This window comes from Kogia breviceps, chromosome 8, assembly GCF_026419965.1.
Source record: "Kogia breviceps isolate mKogBre1 chromosome 8, mKogBre1 haplotype 1, whole genome shotgun sequence".
Taxonomy (NCBI): Eukaryota; Metazoa; Chordata; class Mammalia; order Artiodactyla; family Physeteridae; genus Kogia; species Kogia breviceps.
The window spans coordinates 193,042-207,462 of record NC_081317.1 but is presented as its reverse complement, the minus strand read 5'-3'; the positions used below and the strand labels follow the sequence as shown (position 1 = coordinate 207,462).

At 47.4% G+C, this 14,421-nt stretch overlaps 1 protein-coding gene across 6 annotated transcripts in view; it reads left to right on the top strand.

Moving 5' to 3' along the window:
• The window catches only part of CACNA1B (calcium voltage-gated channel subunit alpha1 B), a 194,564-nt gene that overhangs the window by 49,723 nt on the left and 130,420 nt on the right, over positions 1-14,421 (top strand). For 5 of the 6 annotated variants that reach the window (XM_067040195.1, XM_067040194.1, XM_059073189.2 and 2 more), the window contains exons 5-6: positions 1,185-1,337; positions 3,499-3,689. In XM_067040195.1, the coding sequence (XP_066896296.1) occupies positions 1,185-1,337; positions 3,499-3,689 (344 nt within the window). The remainder of the gene's footprint in view (positions 1-1,184; positions 1,338-3,498; positions 3,690-14,421) is intronic. The other variant, XM_067040196.1, reaches the window with a different exon arrangement.

Genomic DNA, 14,421 nt, shown 5'->3' with positions numbered 1-14,421 from the left:
TGGCCAGGCTACATTGAGGGCCGGTGACCGCCTGTGCCTGTGTTCCTCCAAGCCAGTGGAAGTTTGGGTTTCTCTCAGGGCCTGGGTGGCAGGGCCCTGAGGCTGTGTCGCCCAAGCCAACTGCAGGGAAGACTGCTGGTTGGCTCCGTGTTCTGCCCTAAGACCCTGCCAGGCAAAGGCTCAGGCCTGTACCCAGGAGCTGGGGTGAAGCTGGAAGTGGGGATAGTGGGGTTCTGCCTCTTCTGCCCAGTTCCTCTGGTCTGGACATACTCATGCCCTGCGGTCAGTGGTAAAACACTCCCTAGGAGTAGGCCCCCTGCTTTACTTTCCCTGAGGGGTGGGTCTGTCAGGAACCCCTGCTCTTAGTTCCCAGGATCCCCTGATTAGTTCCCAGGATCCCTTGCTCGTCCCTCCCAGGATCCCCTGCTCATCCCTCCTAGGATCCCTTGCTCTTCCCTCCCAGGATCCCCTGCTCTTAGTTCCCAGGATCCCCTGCTTTTCCCTCCCAGGATCCCTTGCTTTTCCCTCCCAGGATCCCCTGCACTTAGTTCCCAGGAACTCCTGCTTTTCCCTCTCAGAATCCCCTGTTCTTCCCTCCTAGGATCTCTCGGTCTTAGTTCCCAGGATTTCCTGTTCTTCTCTCCCAGCATCCCCTGCTCTTAGTTCCCAGGATCCCCTGCTCTTCCCTCCCAGCATCCCCTGCTTTTCCCTCCCAGCATCCCTTGCTCTCAGCTCCCAGGATTCCCTCATCTTTCCTCTCAGGGCTCTCTGCATTTGCTCCACCCTGAGCCCTCCACAGACTCAGAGATCTCACAGAACTTCATACCGACACCCCACACGCTTCTCCTCCCCTGAACTGGGAAAGTGCCCAGTCCACTCCCCCTGCCCCGAGACCCTATGCTTTGTCCCCTCCCCAAGGACTCTCAGCTCTGCCCCATGCAGGCACTCACTGTTCTGTCCTCCTTCCCTCAAGACTTCTTGCTTCCCCACCACTCCCTGCTCTGCCCCCACTTTGAGGGCCCAGCTCTGTCCTTTGGCCTCATGGATACTCATTGCTCAATACCTTGGCCAGGACTCTTAAGCCTGCCGCCCAGGCTCTTGCTGTTCTGTCCACGCCCCCAGCCCCCTGCCCGCCCTGCCCACTGTGCCCTCTGACCTGCCTGCTTTGCCTGCTCTGGCCCCAGGTCTGCAGGTGGTGCTCAAGTCCATCATGAAGGCCATGGTTCCGCTGCTACAGATTGGGCTGCTTCTCTTCTTCGCCATCCTCATGTTTGCCATCATTGGCCTCGAGTTCTACATGGGCAAATTCCACAAGGCCTGTTTCCCCAACAGTACAGGTGAGGCCTAGCAGCGCTCCTCACATCCAGATGAGGACCACAGACTCATTCATCCTGGAGAGATGCAGTGTTTTGGGCCCTGGCGGGCGGGGGGGGGGTGCCCTCTAGATGCCAGACAAAGGAGGTGGACCCAGACAAGATAGACACAAACACATAAAAAGATTACAGATTGTAGTAGCTTCTAGGAGGGAAACAAGAAAGGTGTTTGCAATAGAGTAATTGGGGGGCCTGCGTCACAGAGAGTGGCCTGGGAGGAGGCCTCTCTGCCAAGGTGACACCTGGACAGCAATCTGAGTGCCGTGAGAGGGGGCCTGTGTGCTCGCCTGCCAGAAGCTCCAGTTACGAGGAACAGTAAGAGTGAAAGGCTGGAGTGAGAAGCGGTGGTGCAGAGGGGGTCCTGTGGGTTCAGGCCATGCTAGGACTCTGAGCCAGGCTGTTTGGCAGTTAGAACGGGTCAGGTTCTGGGTCTCTTTTGCATTGAGGCCTGCTGAGCCAACTGGGTTTTCTGGGCAATTGTACATGGAGTAAGAGAAAGGGAAGAGTTAAGGGTGACACTAAGGTTTGTGTCTTTTTTTTTTGGCTGCGTTGGGTCTTTGTTGCTGTGTGCGGGCTTTCTCTAGTTGCGGCCAGCGGGGGCCACTCTTCGTTGCAGTGCGCAGGCTTCTCATTGCGGTGGCTTCTCTTGTTGTGGAGCACAGGCTCTAGGCGTGCGGGCTTCATTAGTTGCAGCATGCAGGCTCCGTAGTTGTGGCTCACAGGCTCTAGAGCGCAGGCTCAGTAGCTTTGGCACATGGGCTTAGTTGCTCTGTGGCATTTGGGATCTTCCCAGACCAGGGCTCAAACCCATGTCCCCTGAATTGGCAGGCAGATTCTTCACCACTGCTCCACCAGGGAACTCCAAGGTTTGTGTCTTGACCTACAAACACGTTAAAGGAGAAAACCTGTATGATCATCTCAATAAATGCAGAAAAAGTTTTTTATTAAAGTTTAAATCATTCATAATTTTAAAAAACCTCTTATCAAACTGGAAATAAAAGGGAATTTTCTTAAACTCCCTAAAATTCCCTGCAAACATCATACTTTGTCATAAGTTTTGTGAGCTTTCCCTTTAAGGTCAAGAACAAGATAAAGACACACATGGTCACTTCTGGTCCATGTAGCCTTGGTGGTCGTGGCCAGGAACGTGAGGCAAGAAAAAGAACTCTATCAAGAATGTGAAAGGAGGAAATAAAACTGTCATTATTTACAGAGAATATGATTATTTACAAATAGGCGAACAATGACTTCCTAGTCTTCTTAATGAGCATTTGCTAAGATATTTGGAGGGAAAGGAATAAACGTGTGTGATCATCAGTTTTGCCTTCTAAACCTGGGAGTATTTGCTTTCCATCCTAGCAATTCCTCAGAATTTCTCCTATGTTGATAGGAGGGATTTTCCGTGTGTTGTTATACATTTGTTTTTTTAAATAGTTTTTTCTGTCCTTTTGTTAGGCTTTTGGGCGTGGAGGGGATTAACGTGTGCTGCTTGCCCCCGCATTCCAGAGCTTAGCCCTGGTTTTCTGCGATCTCGTGAACATCTCTCTGTGTGGTCCCCGGCTGCCAGCTAGACTGCAGGCCAGCAGGGGCACGTCCCCTTTGCGGGGGCCAGTGCCGTGAGGACCAGGCCCTGGAGCCCGGCCGCGCTCTGGGCCCGTGTTGGGTCGACCTGCCTGACGAGCACCAGGGCCCCCGGCACCGTGTCCTGCTGGGCTCGGGCTCCTGCGCGACGCACAGGTCTGCCCGTCGGGGGAGTGGGGCGGAGGTGTGGCTGCGAGGGAGAAGCAGGGTGTTGGTGGTAGAAGGAGTCAGAGGTGAGGAGTCTGCTGTTTCTGATTTTAAGATGAATGAGTCCTCAGCATGTCTACAGAGTGATGGGCAGGTTCTAGTGGGGAAGGAGAGGTCGACCAGCAGTTCCTGAGTGGGCGGGTCTGAGGGTGGGCGGGGGCAGACGGTGGGCACGGGGACAGAGCCGGCACAGGTGCAGGAGCTGCGGGAAGCAGAGTTCCCCTCGGTGCCTGATTCCCGTCCCACTGTGATGAGGCCTCCGGGGCCCACAGTCCCAGCAGGGGGTGGAGAACTCGGTGTCTCTGAGCTCAGCCTTGCTCCCTTCTTCTCCTCGCAGACGCGGAGCCGGTGGGCGACTTCCCCTGTGGCAAGGAGGCCCCAGCCCGGCTGTGCGAGGGTGACACCGAGTGCCGGGAGTACTGGCCGGGACCCAACTTTGGCATCACCAACTTCGACAACATCCTGTTCGCCGTCCTGACGGTGTTCCAGTGCATCACTATGGAGGGCTGGACCGACATCCTCTACAGCGTGAGTTCTGTCTTGGCCCTAAAGCTGCTGGGGCCCCGCTGATGTGGAGCTTTCGTTCAGCCCCAGGCCCCCTCCTCACCCCACAGCATGGAACACAGGCTCCTTCAGGCAGCTCTGCCTCGGGGCCACTGACCTGGGTCCTGGAGCCTCCGGGACAGCTTTTCTTCTGAAAGTAAAGCTGAGGGCCAGGTGGTGGAGGTCAGAAAAGAAAGTTCCAGAGAGGGCGCCCCTGCTGCTGCTGACGACGGCCCACGGCGGGAGGAGCTCTGTCCCTGTGAACCCGTGGACTTGTCTCGAGAGCCCCGTGTGCAGACGGTGGGAGAGAGGCTCGGGGAAGCTAGTCCGCTGGCCCTTGGCCCGAGACAGCAGGTGGCCGCCTGGTGAACAGGGGAGGAGCGGGGCTGAGCACGGGGAAGCTTCCCGGGTTGCGCCAGGGTCCAGGTGGTGGGAACGGGCGTCGGGACCTTCGTTTCCTTCCCGCTAAGCCTACCTGGTTCTCTTTCCTCCAGTGTTCCCTGTCGTTAGGATGCCAGCCCGTCCCAGCAGTGTGGGGCAGTCTGGGGGTTGGTGCCCGTGACAGAAGTCGGCTATAAGGCCCTCAGGGGCTTCCTGGTGACCCATCTCCCTCCTGCCTCCCCTTCACCTGCGGCTCTTCGTGGGGGACCTGCCATCGACTCCTGGGCAGACCTCTTTCTCTTCTTTATGTGATGAGCCCCTCGCCCCTACAGAGCTACCTTCTACCCCCTAGAGTCCTGTGAGCTGTGGGCGTGAAAGCAATTAAGTCAGTGGAAGTAGAGAAAGAAGGTGCACTTGAAGCAGGAGTTTTGGAAGGTCTGGCTGGTGGACTGCTGTGTTTCGGTAGCTAGAGGGTGTGTTGTGCTCGGGGGCTGCGGAGGGGCTGTCCTAGAGCGTGAGGTACTTCACTTTGAACCTGTCACTTGGGCACTGAGGGTGGGCCTTGGGCCACCAGCCCCTGGAGCGGCCACGTGCTTCTGGCATGAAGGTGGGCAGGAGAAAAGGGACAGCCTGGGGCCCTCTGCTCTCTGCCCCTGGGCATCTCAGGGCTGGGGATCCAGCAGGCGCTCGGCAAGTGCTGGCTGAGCAGGCAGATGGCCGAGGGCGAGTTCAGGAAAAGCCAGCCTGACGTCCACTGAGCCAGAGCCCTCCTTGGAGTGGGAGTTGCGTCTGGTGACCGTCTCCGTTTGATCGAGGAAAAGAGGAATGGAGACAAGCGCGGAGATGCGGAGCTCGGCTGTTCTCTCCTACAGCCGATCCAGGAACAATGTCCACAAAGACGAACCCTAAAAAGAGCTGGAGCCGGCCACGTCCCTGCCAGTGCCACGCGAGCGGGGCGCCGCGTGGGCAGGTCTCCACAGCCCTTCGCGCCGTGGGGCCTGGCCGGGTGACTCAGCCTGGTGGGCCTGTGCCCCCAGGGGAGGGGCGGGCGGGAGCTGCCGGTCAGGAAGGGCCACAGAGGCTCACCCGACGCATATTTCCAGGGGACCCACTGGGTGTAGATGCTGCGGGCACAGGGGTGGCAGGAGACCTTCAGTAAATAAGGGCCTGGTGATGGCAAGTTGCTGTGAAGAAAACAAAGGAGGGTGAGGGGCAGGTCGGGGGCGCCGGGGAAGCAAGGCCTGGCGGGGTCTGGAAGCCAGACGGGCCGACGCAGTGGGACGGCGCCGCGGAGTCTGGCGGCGGGGCAGCGGGCCGTGGTGACGGGCGACGCAGAGACGGGCGTGGGTCGTGAGGCGGGTGCCGAGAACTGTGGGCTCCATCCTCCACACTGAGGGATGACAGGGTCGGCTGCGGGAGATCAGACGGGACTTTGGAAGAGGATCCTTTGGAGGGCGAGCCTGCCACACCGCCGCCCAGCGAGGGGGACGGTCGTGGTCCCCGCAGACGTGTGCTCCGAGCGACGTGCCCTCGGGGGCCGGAGCCGTAGGCCTGCCGCAGCGGGGCGCGTGGGGGCGTGAGCACCTCTGCGGGCTGCGGAGAAGCCAGGGCCCCTTTAATCCTGGCTGGAGGGAAGGAGGGGCTCTCGAGAGAGACCGGAGGCCGAAGGCCGAAACGCCGGCGGCGGTGGGCGGCTGGGTCCTCAGCCCGGAGGAGAAATGGTCTGTCTGGGGTTTGGAGAGTGTGGGCAGCTGGGGCCCTGGAAGAGCCCACGGCGGCGCCGCCGGCTCTGAGAGGCGGCTTGTCTCGCGTCGGCGAGCCCCGTGTGAGGAAGGGCGTGTCCCCGCCCCTGGCTTCCATAGCGTTGCGCTCAGCGACCCCGGAAGGAGGAGGCGTGCGTGGCGTCAGGAGCAGAGGGGCCACACCGCCCTCTCCCGTTTGAGAACAGCCGGCTGAGGAGAGAAGGTTTCCTCAGTGCGAGGCACGTCGGCGGGGCCACGACGCTCGGTTGTGTTTTATACTTGAGGTGGTTGTGGAATTTTCCATTACCCAGAGTTATCTGCACAGTCACAGGACTGACCCACATTTTCATCCCGGGCTACGTCTACCTTCAGAGTGTCGACTTAAAAAAACGCACAACGTGGGAGTTGCGAGCTAAGCTTTATTGGGGGCAAAATGGGGACCGCAAGCCGGGAGACAGCCTCCCAGATCGCCCTGAGGAACTGCTCCGCAGAGGCGGGGGAAGGTCAGTGTGTACGGGATTTGGGTGAAGGGCGAGGCTGTGCAGTCGAGCACATATTTTCTGTAGAAGGTTTCTGCTCGTCTCGTGCAGGTCACTGCCCGTCACGAGGGGCAGGCGTCGCTATGAAGGATTTTAGTGCTTGTCTAGATACGAGGAGATGCAAGAATTGGGCTCATAAAATTGTCTCCTGAAAATATCCATCCATCGGAAGCCCTGTCCTGCCGGTTCCACCCGGAGCCCAGAGTGCCTCAGTTCGGCTCTGCACCTGAACTCCTTTCAGGGGGTGTTGAAAGTCGGCAGCTGCAGCAGCACGTGACTTAATCCTCGTAGAGGTAGACGGCGAGTGACGATGGCGAGGGCCAATTTGTAGTTGACAAGAGGAACCGTAGGAGGTAAATAATGTGGGTTTATGGTTACATGCATGTGGTTCTGCATCTGTTCATTGCACTAGTTTCGTGAAGATCTGAGGAAGGCGCGTTCAGATACGTAGGTGCAAAGGCTCCAGTTTGAAGTTAGTGCAGACACAACCTGCTCATTGGTTGGATGTGATGTTTAATGTGAAAGAAGGAAGAATCAAAGATAGTGTGACTGGAGCCGTTGGGAAAGGCGGTGCCTTTTACTGAGAGGGGGAGAACGGGGAGCGAGGTAAGTGCGGATTTTTGTTCTAGCGGAGCGTCGTGGTGGAGACTGAGAACTCTGCTTTGGCCCTGGAAAGCCTTAGACGACTGCTTCATCCAAGTGGAGATGCCGAGTATGCAGTTGGGTGTATGAGAGGGGCTTCAGGGGGGACAGCAGGGCTGAGGGTGCAAGTTTGAAGTCATGGATGATGCTGACAATTATGGGAGAAGATGAGATCGCTCGGGTGTGGATGTGTGGATGGAGCAGCAAAGAAGGCTACAGACGGAGCCTTGTCTGAACCTTTGACTGTCAGAATTCCAACATTCAGAAACCAAGTAGGAAAGAAGGAGCCGGCAAAAGAGAGCGAGGCGGGGGCTTGCGGGGGGTAGGAGCAGCACTGCAAGTGTGCTGCGTCTTGGAAGCAGAGCAAAGAGTTTCCAGAAAGGGATTGACCAGATCAGCTGTTGCCGAGAGGTCACAGGAGCTGTTGGTAAACTTGACAAGAGCGTTTCGGCGGTGGGGATAAAACCTTGGAATGTGTAGGTTAAAGGGAGGAGATATGGAGGTGAGGACGGCAAGTATAGTCAGCTCGTTCAAGGCTTTTCCCTGTGAAGTGGAGCAGGGCAAGAGGAGGTAAGTGCAGGGAGATGTGGGAATTGGCTTTTTCAAAAATGAAACTTCCTTCTGAGGTAATTGTAGCTTCAAATGCAGCTGTAAGAAATAATGCGGAGAGAGCCCTTGTATGCTTTGCCCTTCTCCTGTACCGGTAACAGCCTGCAGAACTAGTAGCTCCCGGAACCAGGGCAGTGACACTGCTCCAGTCAAGGCACAGGGCGCTCCATCACAAGGGACGCTGTGCTGCTCTTTTATAGCCACGCCCACTTCTCTCCCGCCTTCACCCCTGGTCGCCACTGATCTTTTTGCCGCATTGACAATTTTGCCGTTTCAAGAATGTTATACAGATGAAACCGTACCCTGTGTGACTTTCGGGTATTGGCTGTATTTCACTCAGCATAATACTCTGGAGATGCACCCAGATTATTCTGTGTCGGCAGTTTCTTCCTTTTTATTGTTGAGTGGTGCTCCAGGTGTGGGTGGACTACAGTGTTTAATACTCACCTGTTAAAGGACATCTGGGTTGTCTCTGTTCGGGGTTATCAGGAATAAAGTTGCTCTGCACATTTGTGGGCAGGTTTTTGTGCAAATGTAAGTTTTCATTTCTCTGGGTTAAATGCTCAAGAGTGCAATTTCTGGGTTGTATAGTAGTTGCATATTTAGTTCTTTAAGAAATTAACGCTTTTCCAGAGGCCTGTATTCTTTTGCGTCCCCACCAGCGGTGTATGAATAATCTAGTTTTTCTGCATCCTCACTGGTATTTGGTGTTTTTAACTTCAGCCATTCTGACAGTGTGTAGAGATGTATCTCAGTGCACTTCCTAATGGCTGATGATGGATGTATTTGCCATTTGTGTATCTTCTTCAGTGAAATATCTCTTCATATCTTTTGCTCATGGTCTGGATTGTTCTTTCACTATAGAGTTTTTATATATTCTAGATATATTCTAGTTCTTTGTCAGATGTGTGGTTTGCAAATGTTTTCTCCTAGTCAGTAGCTTGTCTTTTCATACTCCTTACCTGGTCTGTGAAAGAACCAGTGTTTTTAATGTTGATAAAGTCCAGTTTATCAATCATTCCTTTTGTGGATTGGGCTTTTGGCATCAAATAGAAGAACTCTTTGCCTAGTCCTAAATCTTAAATATTTTCTCCTATATTTTTTTCTAAAAGTTTTATTATTTTATATGTAAGTCTGTGACCCATCTTGAGTTAATTTTTGTATGAAGTGTGAGGTTTAGGTTGAGGTGCATGTGCTCTCTCTCCCCCCTCCCTCCCTCCCTTTCCCCTCCCCCCTCCCTCCCTCCCTCCTTCTCTCTCCTTTCTTTCTTTCTTTCTCTCTCTTTCTTTCCTTCCTTCCTTCCTTCCTTCCTTCTTTCTCTCTCTCTCTCTCTCTCTCTCTCTCTCTCTCTCTTTCTTTCTTTTTACTATCTTTGCCTGGTTTTGTTATCAGGGTAACACAAGCTTTATAAAATGAATTGAGAAGTAATTACTCCTCTTCTATTTTTCTAGAAGAGATTGTGCATAAGTGGCGTTAATTATTTTTAAAATGTTTGGTAGAATTCTATAATCTGGGCCTAGAGATTTCTTTTATATAACACTTCCATTTTTATTCACCTACCATGAAATTCACAAAGTGGTGAATGGCTCAGTGCTTTTTGTATGTGCACAGGACTGTGCAACCGTTACCATTACTCATTTTTGAAGATTTTCATCAACCAAAAAAGAAACCTTGTACCCGTTAGTAGTCACTTCCCATTCCTCCATCCCCAGCCTCTGGCAACCACTAATATATTTCTGTCTCTTTATATTCGTCTATTCCAGACATTTCATACAAATGGACTCATACAATATGTGGGATTTTGTGTTTTTAAGGTCCATCCATGTTGTAGCAAGTATCAGTATTTCATTGCTTTTATTATCAAATATGATTCCATTGTGTGGATATACCATCTTTTGTTTGTATTTCATTGGTTGATGGATATTGGGTTGTTTCCATTTTTTTACATTATGAATAATCCTGCTATAAACATTCGTGTACAGATTTTTGTGTGGAATATGTTTTCATTTCTCTTAGGTGTACACCTAGGAGTGGAATTTCTGGGTCATATGGTAACTCCATATTTAACCTTTAGAAGAACTGCCAAACTGGTTTCCAAAGTGGTTGCAACATTTTACCTCCCCACCAGGAATGCACAAGTGTTCCAAATTGTCCACATCCTCACCAACACTTGTCTATCTTTTTAATTTTAATCATCTTAGTAAAATTACAATTTAATTTTAATTTTAACCAACCAGCCATGGAGTGAAGTGGTATTTAATTTTATCTTTGATTTGCATTTCCCTAATGACTTATGATGTAGAGCATCTTTTATATGCTTATTACACCATTTATATATCTTCTTTGGAGAAATATGTATTCATATCCTTTGCCCATTTAAAAATTGGGTTATTTGTCATTTTATTATTGACCTACAAGATTTCTTTATATATTATGGACACTAGACCCTTAACAGATATTTCAGATGATTTGCAAATATTTTCTCACATTCTGTGTGTTATCATTTCACTTTCCTGATGGTATCATTTGAAGTAAAAAAGATTTTTATTTTGATGAAGTCCATTTTTTTCTGGTTTTGTTTTCACTTTGTACTTTTGGTGTAGTATCTAAGAGTCCATTACCTAATCAAAGTCATGAGAATTTACTCCTATGTTTTCTAGTTTGGGCTGATAATATTTAGCTCTATGATCCATTTTGATTTAATTTTTGTATATGGTTTGAGGTAGGGATCCAATTTCATTCTTTGGCCTGTGGATATCCACTTGTCCCAGCACCATTTGTTGAAAAGACTATCCTTTCCCCATTGAATTGGCTTGGCACCCTTGTTAAAAAAATCAACTCATCATAAATGTACGGGTGTATTTCTAGATCATCAATTCTATTTCATTGATCACTGTGTCTATCCTTTTGTAGGGGAAGTTTTAAAGTCACAATATCACTTTTCTTAATAGTTATTGGACTATTTCTGTATTTTGTATTGGGTGAGTTGTAGTAGTTGGTGTTTTGGGAGAAATTGATCCATTTCATCCATGTTGTCAAATGTATAGAGAGTTGTTTGTAGTATTCCTTCATTATCCTTTTGATGTTTGTTGGTTCTGTAGTGAAATCCCCTGTTTCATTATTGATATTGGTAAGTTGTGTCTTCTCTCTTTTTTTCTTAGTCAGTATTGCCAGAGGTATGTCAATTTAACTTTTTTCAAAGAACAAACTTTTTCAAAAATTGATTCTTTCTATTGTTTGCATTTTCAACTTTGTTGATTTCTGCTTTTCTCTTTACTGTTTACTTTCTTCTACTTGATTTGGGTTTGTTTTGCTCTTCCTTTGCTTGCAGTGGAAGTTTAGATTATTGATTTGAGACTTTCCCTCTTTTGTAATGTATGTATTTAGTGCTATAAATTTCCTTCTTAGAACTGCTTTAGCTGTGTCTTTCAAATTTGATATCTTGTATTTTCATTTTCATTCAGTTCAATGTATTTTTTTAATGAATTAATTTATTTATTTATGGCTGTGTTGGGTCTTCGTTTCTGTGCAAGGGCTTTCTCTAGTTGTGGCAAGCAGGGCCACTCTTCATTGCGGTGCGCGGGCCTCTCGCTATCGCAGCCTCTCTTGTTGCAGAGCACAGGCTCCAGACACGCAGGCTCAGTAATTGTGGCTCACGGACCCAGTTGCTCCACGGCATGTGGGATCTTCCCAGACCAGGGCTCGAACCTGTGTCCCCTGCATTGGCAGGCAGATTCTCAACCACTGTGCCACCAGGGAAGCCCGGTTCAATGTATTTTTAAATTTCCCTTGAGACTTCCTCTTTGATCCATGGATTATTTAGAATAGTTTGTTTACTTTGTGTTTGGAGAGTTTTCTATTATATTTCTGTTATTTGTCTCTGGTTTGATTCTATCATGGTTAGAGAATACAATAAGTTTTTTAAAAATTCAGTTCTTTTAAATTTATTGAGACTTGTTTTATGGCTCAGGATATGGTCTATTTTCATATATGTCTTGTGGACACTTGAAAAGAATGTGTATATAATGTGTTGTTGTCTAGTATGTGTATAAATGTCAATTATACATCCTGTTGGTTGATGGTGAGCTCTTTTTTATCCTTGTTGATTTTCTCTGTAGTTGTCTTATCAATTTTTGAGAGAGAGGTGTTGAAGTTTCCAGCTATAATTGTGCATTTGTCTGTTTCTCCTTTCAGTTCTGTCAGTTTTTGCTTCACGTATGTTATAGCTCATTTGTTAGGCATGTACACATTTAGAATTGCTATGTCTTCTTGATGAATTTACCCTTTTATCATTATAATGTATCCCCCGCTTTTCAAAAGTTCCCTTAATGCCACTTCACATTTATGAAAGACCTACATTAATACCTCTTTCCACTAACCAAAAGAAATCCATGGAAGATTTATGCTTTTATGAAAAAAGGTGAAAAGAGAAAATAGTGTTCAACATTTGCTTTACAGTGAGCCATTATAAAGGCAGTGTGCACCCCTAGCAGCAAGAGTGGCACTGCCAAACTCCTCCCCTGGGAACTACACTCAGCATCTCAACATCATATCGCCATAGCTCTATTGTATCTGTGAGCATCTGTGTTTTATCTTATTTTCTGTATGCGTTAGCTGATGTGTCCTATGGTGATTGTTTCTTTGCTTTATGCCTTTGTGGCTTAGGAAAGGTTTCACAGGAATGCACTGCTTTCAAATAGTGGGGGAAACCTGTATATGTTCCTCTGTGTCTCTAGTGAAATTTTTTTTGTTCTGATGTCTACTTTGTCTGATATTTATTTTCTGATATTAATATAGCCACTACAGTTTTCATTTGATTTTGTTTTCTTTTTTTCATTTGATTAATGTTTATATGATACTTCTTTTTCCATATTTCACTTTCAACCTACCTAAATTGTTATATTTGAAGTGAATTTCTTATAGATAAAGCATAGGTGGGTCATGTTTTTAAAGTCACTAGCCAATCTTTGTCTTTTAACTGGTGTATTCAGACCATTTACATGTGATGTAATTATTGATATGTTAGAGCTTACATCTGCCATTTTATTTATTTATTTATTTGTTTACTATTTGTTCTGGTTTCTTGTTTCTTTATTTTCTTTTTCCTACCTTCTTGTGTATTACTTGAACTTTTGAAAAAATTCCGTTTTGATTTATCTAGTTGTTTTTGAGTATATCTCTGTTTGGTCTTTTAGTGGTTGCTCTATATCTTATTCCAGTCTACTGGTGTCATAACTGTACCAGCTGAAGTGAAGTATATACACCTTACCTTCTTTATATCTTTTTACCCTCCCCCATTTATAATACAATCATCTTAAACACTTCCTCTACGTATGTTTATAACCACATCATAGCGTGTTATAACTTTTGCTTCCACTGTCAAACATAATTTAGGAAACTCAAAAGGACAAATAAAATCTATTTACCCCTATTTTTACTCTTTTCATTGTTCTTTCTTCCTTCCTAATGGTTAACAATTCCTTTTTTAATCATTTCCTTTCTGCTTAGAGACTTTTGTTAGTCATTCTCTTAGGGAAGATCTGCTGGTGACGAATTCTCCCAGTTTCCCTGGTTTTTATTATGAGAATGTCTTGATGTTCCCTTCATCCCTGAAGATATTTTTGATGGGTGTAGGTGTCTGTTGACAGTTTTTTTTTCTCTCAGCACCTGAAAAGTATTGTGCCACTTCATTCTGGCCTCCATACTTTATGATGAGAAATCTTTTGAATTGTTTCCCTTTGTAAGTAGGTGCCCTTTTCCTCTTGCCACTTTCAAGATTTTTAATTTATCTTTAGTTTCCCGTGGTTTGACAATGAAATGTTGTGTGGATTTCTTTGAGTTTATTCTGTATGGTATTCACTCAGCTTCTTGAATCTGTAAGTTTATGTCTCTTGCCAAATTTGGGAATTTTTCAGCTATCAATTCTTTGAATACTGTTCAACCTTCTCTTCTTTCCCCCATACTCTGCTACTCTGAAACATGAATGTCAAATATTTTGTCATAGTTCCCTAGGTTCTTGAGGCTCTGCTCTGTTTTTTCTTACTTGTTTGATTTTTGTTTTTTAAGTCTATTTTCTCTCTCTTTTTTAGATTGGATAATTTCTATTATTGTCTTTTACCACTTACTGATTCTTTCCTTTGCTGTCTTTATTCTATTGTTGTGCCCTTTTAATTTTGATTATTGTATTTTTTAGTTCTAAGTTTTCCATTTTGTTCTTCTTTGTATCTTTTATTTATTTGATGATACTATTTCTTTGTTGAGACTTTCTGTTTTTTCATGTGTTTCAAGTGTGTATACAATTACCCTCTGAAACATTTTTATGGTGGCTGCTTTAAAATCTTTGTCAGATACTTCTATCATCTCTGTCATCTTAGTGTTGGCAATCTATATCAGGCAGGGTTCTCCAGAGAAATAAAACCAATAGGATGTGTGTGTGATGTGTGTGTGTGTGAGGCAGAGAGAGATTTTTTTAAAAAGAGATTTATTATTAGGAATTGACTCATGTGATTATGGAGGCTGGCAAGTGCAAATCTGCAGTAAATTTAGGCTGGCAGGCTCAAGACCCAGGAGATGCTATGGTGCAGTTTCAGTCTGAAAGCCAGTAGTTGGAGACCCAATAGTGCCAATGGTACAGATGAAGTCTGAATTCTCTTATAGAGAATTTTCTTTTACTTGGAAGAGGGTCAGTTTGTTGTTCTATTCAGGCCTTCAACTGATTGTACGTGGTCCACCACATCATGGAGGGCAATCTGCTTTACTTTATCAATTAAAATGTTAATTTCATCCAGAAACACACTTTTAGAA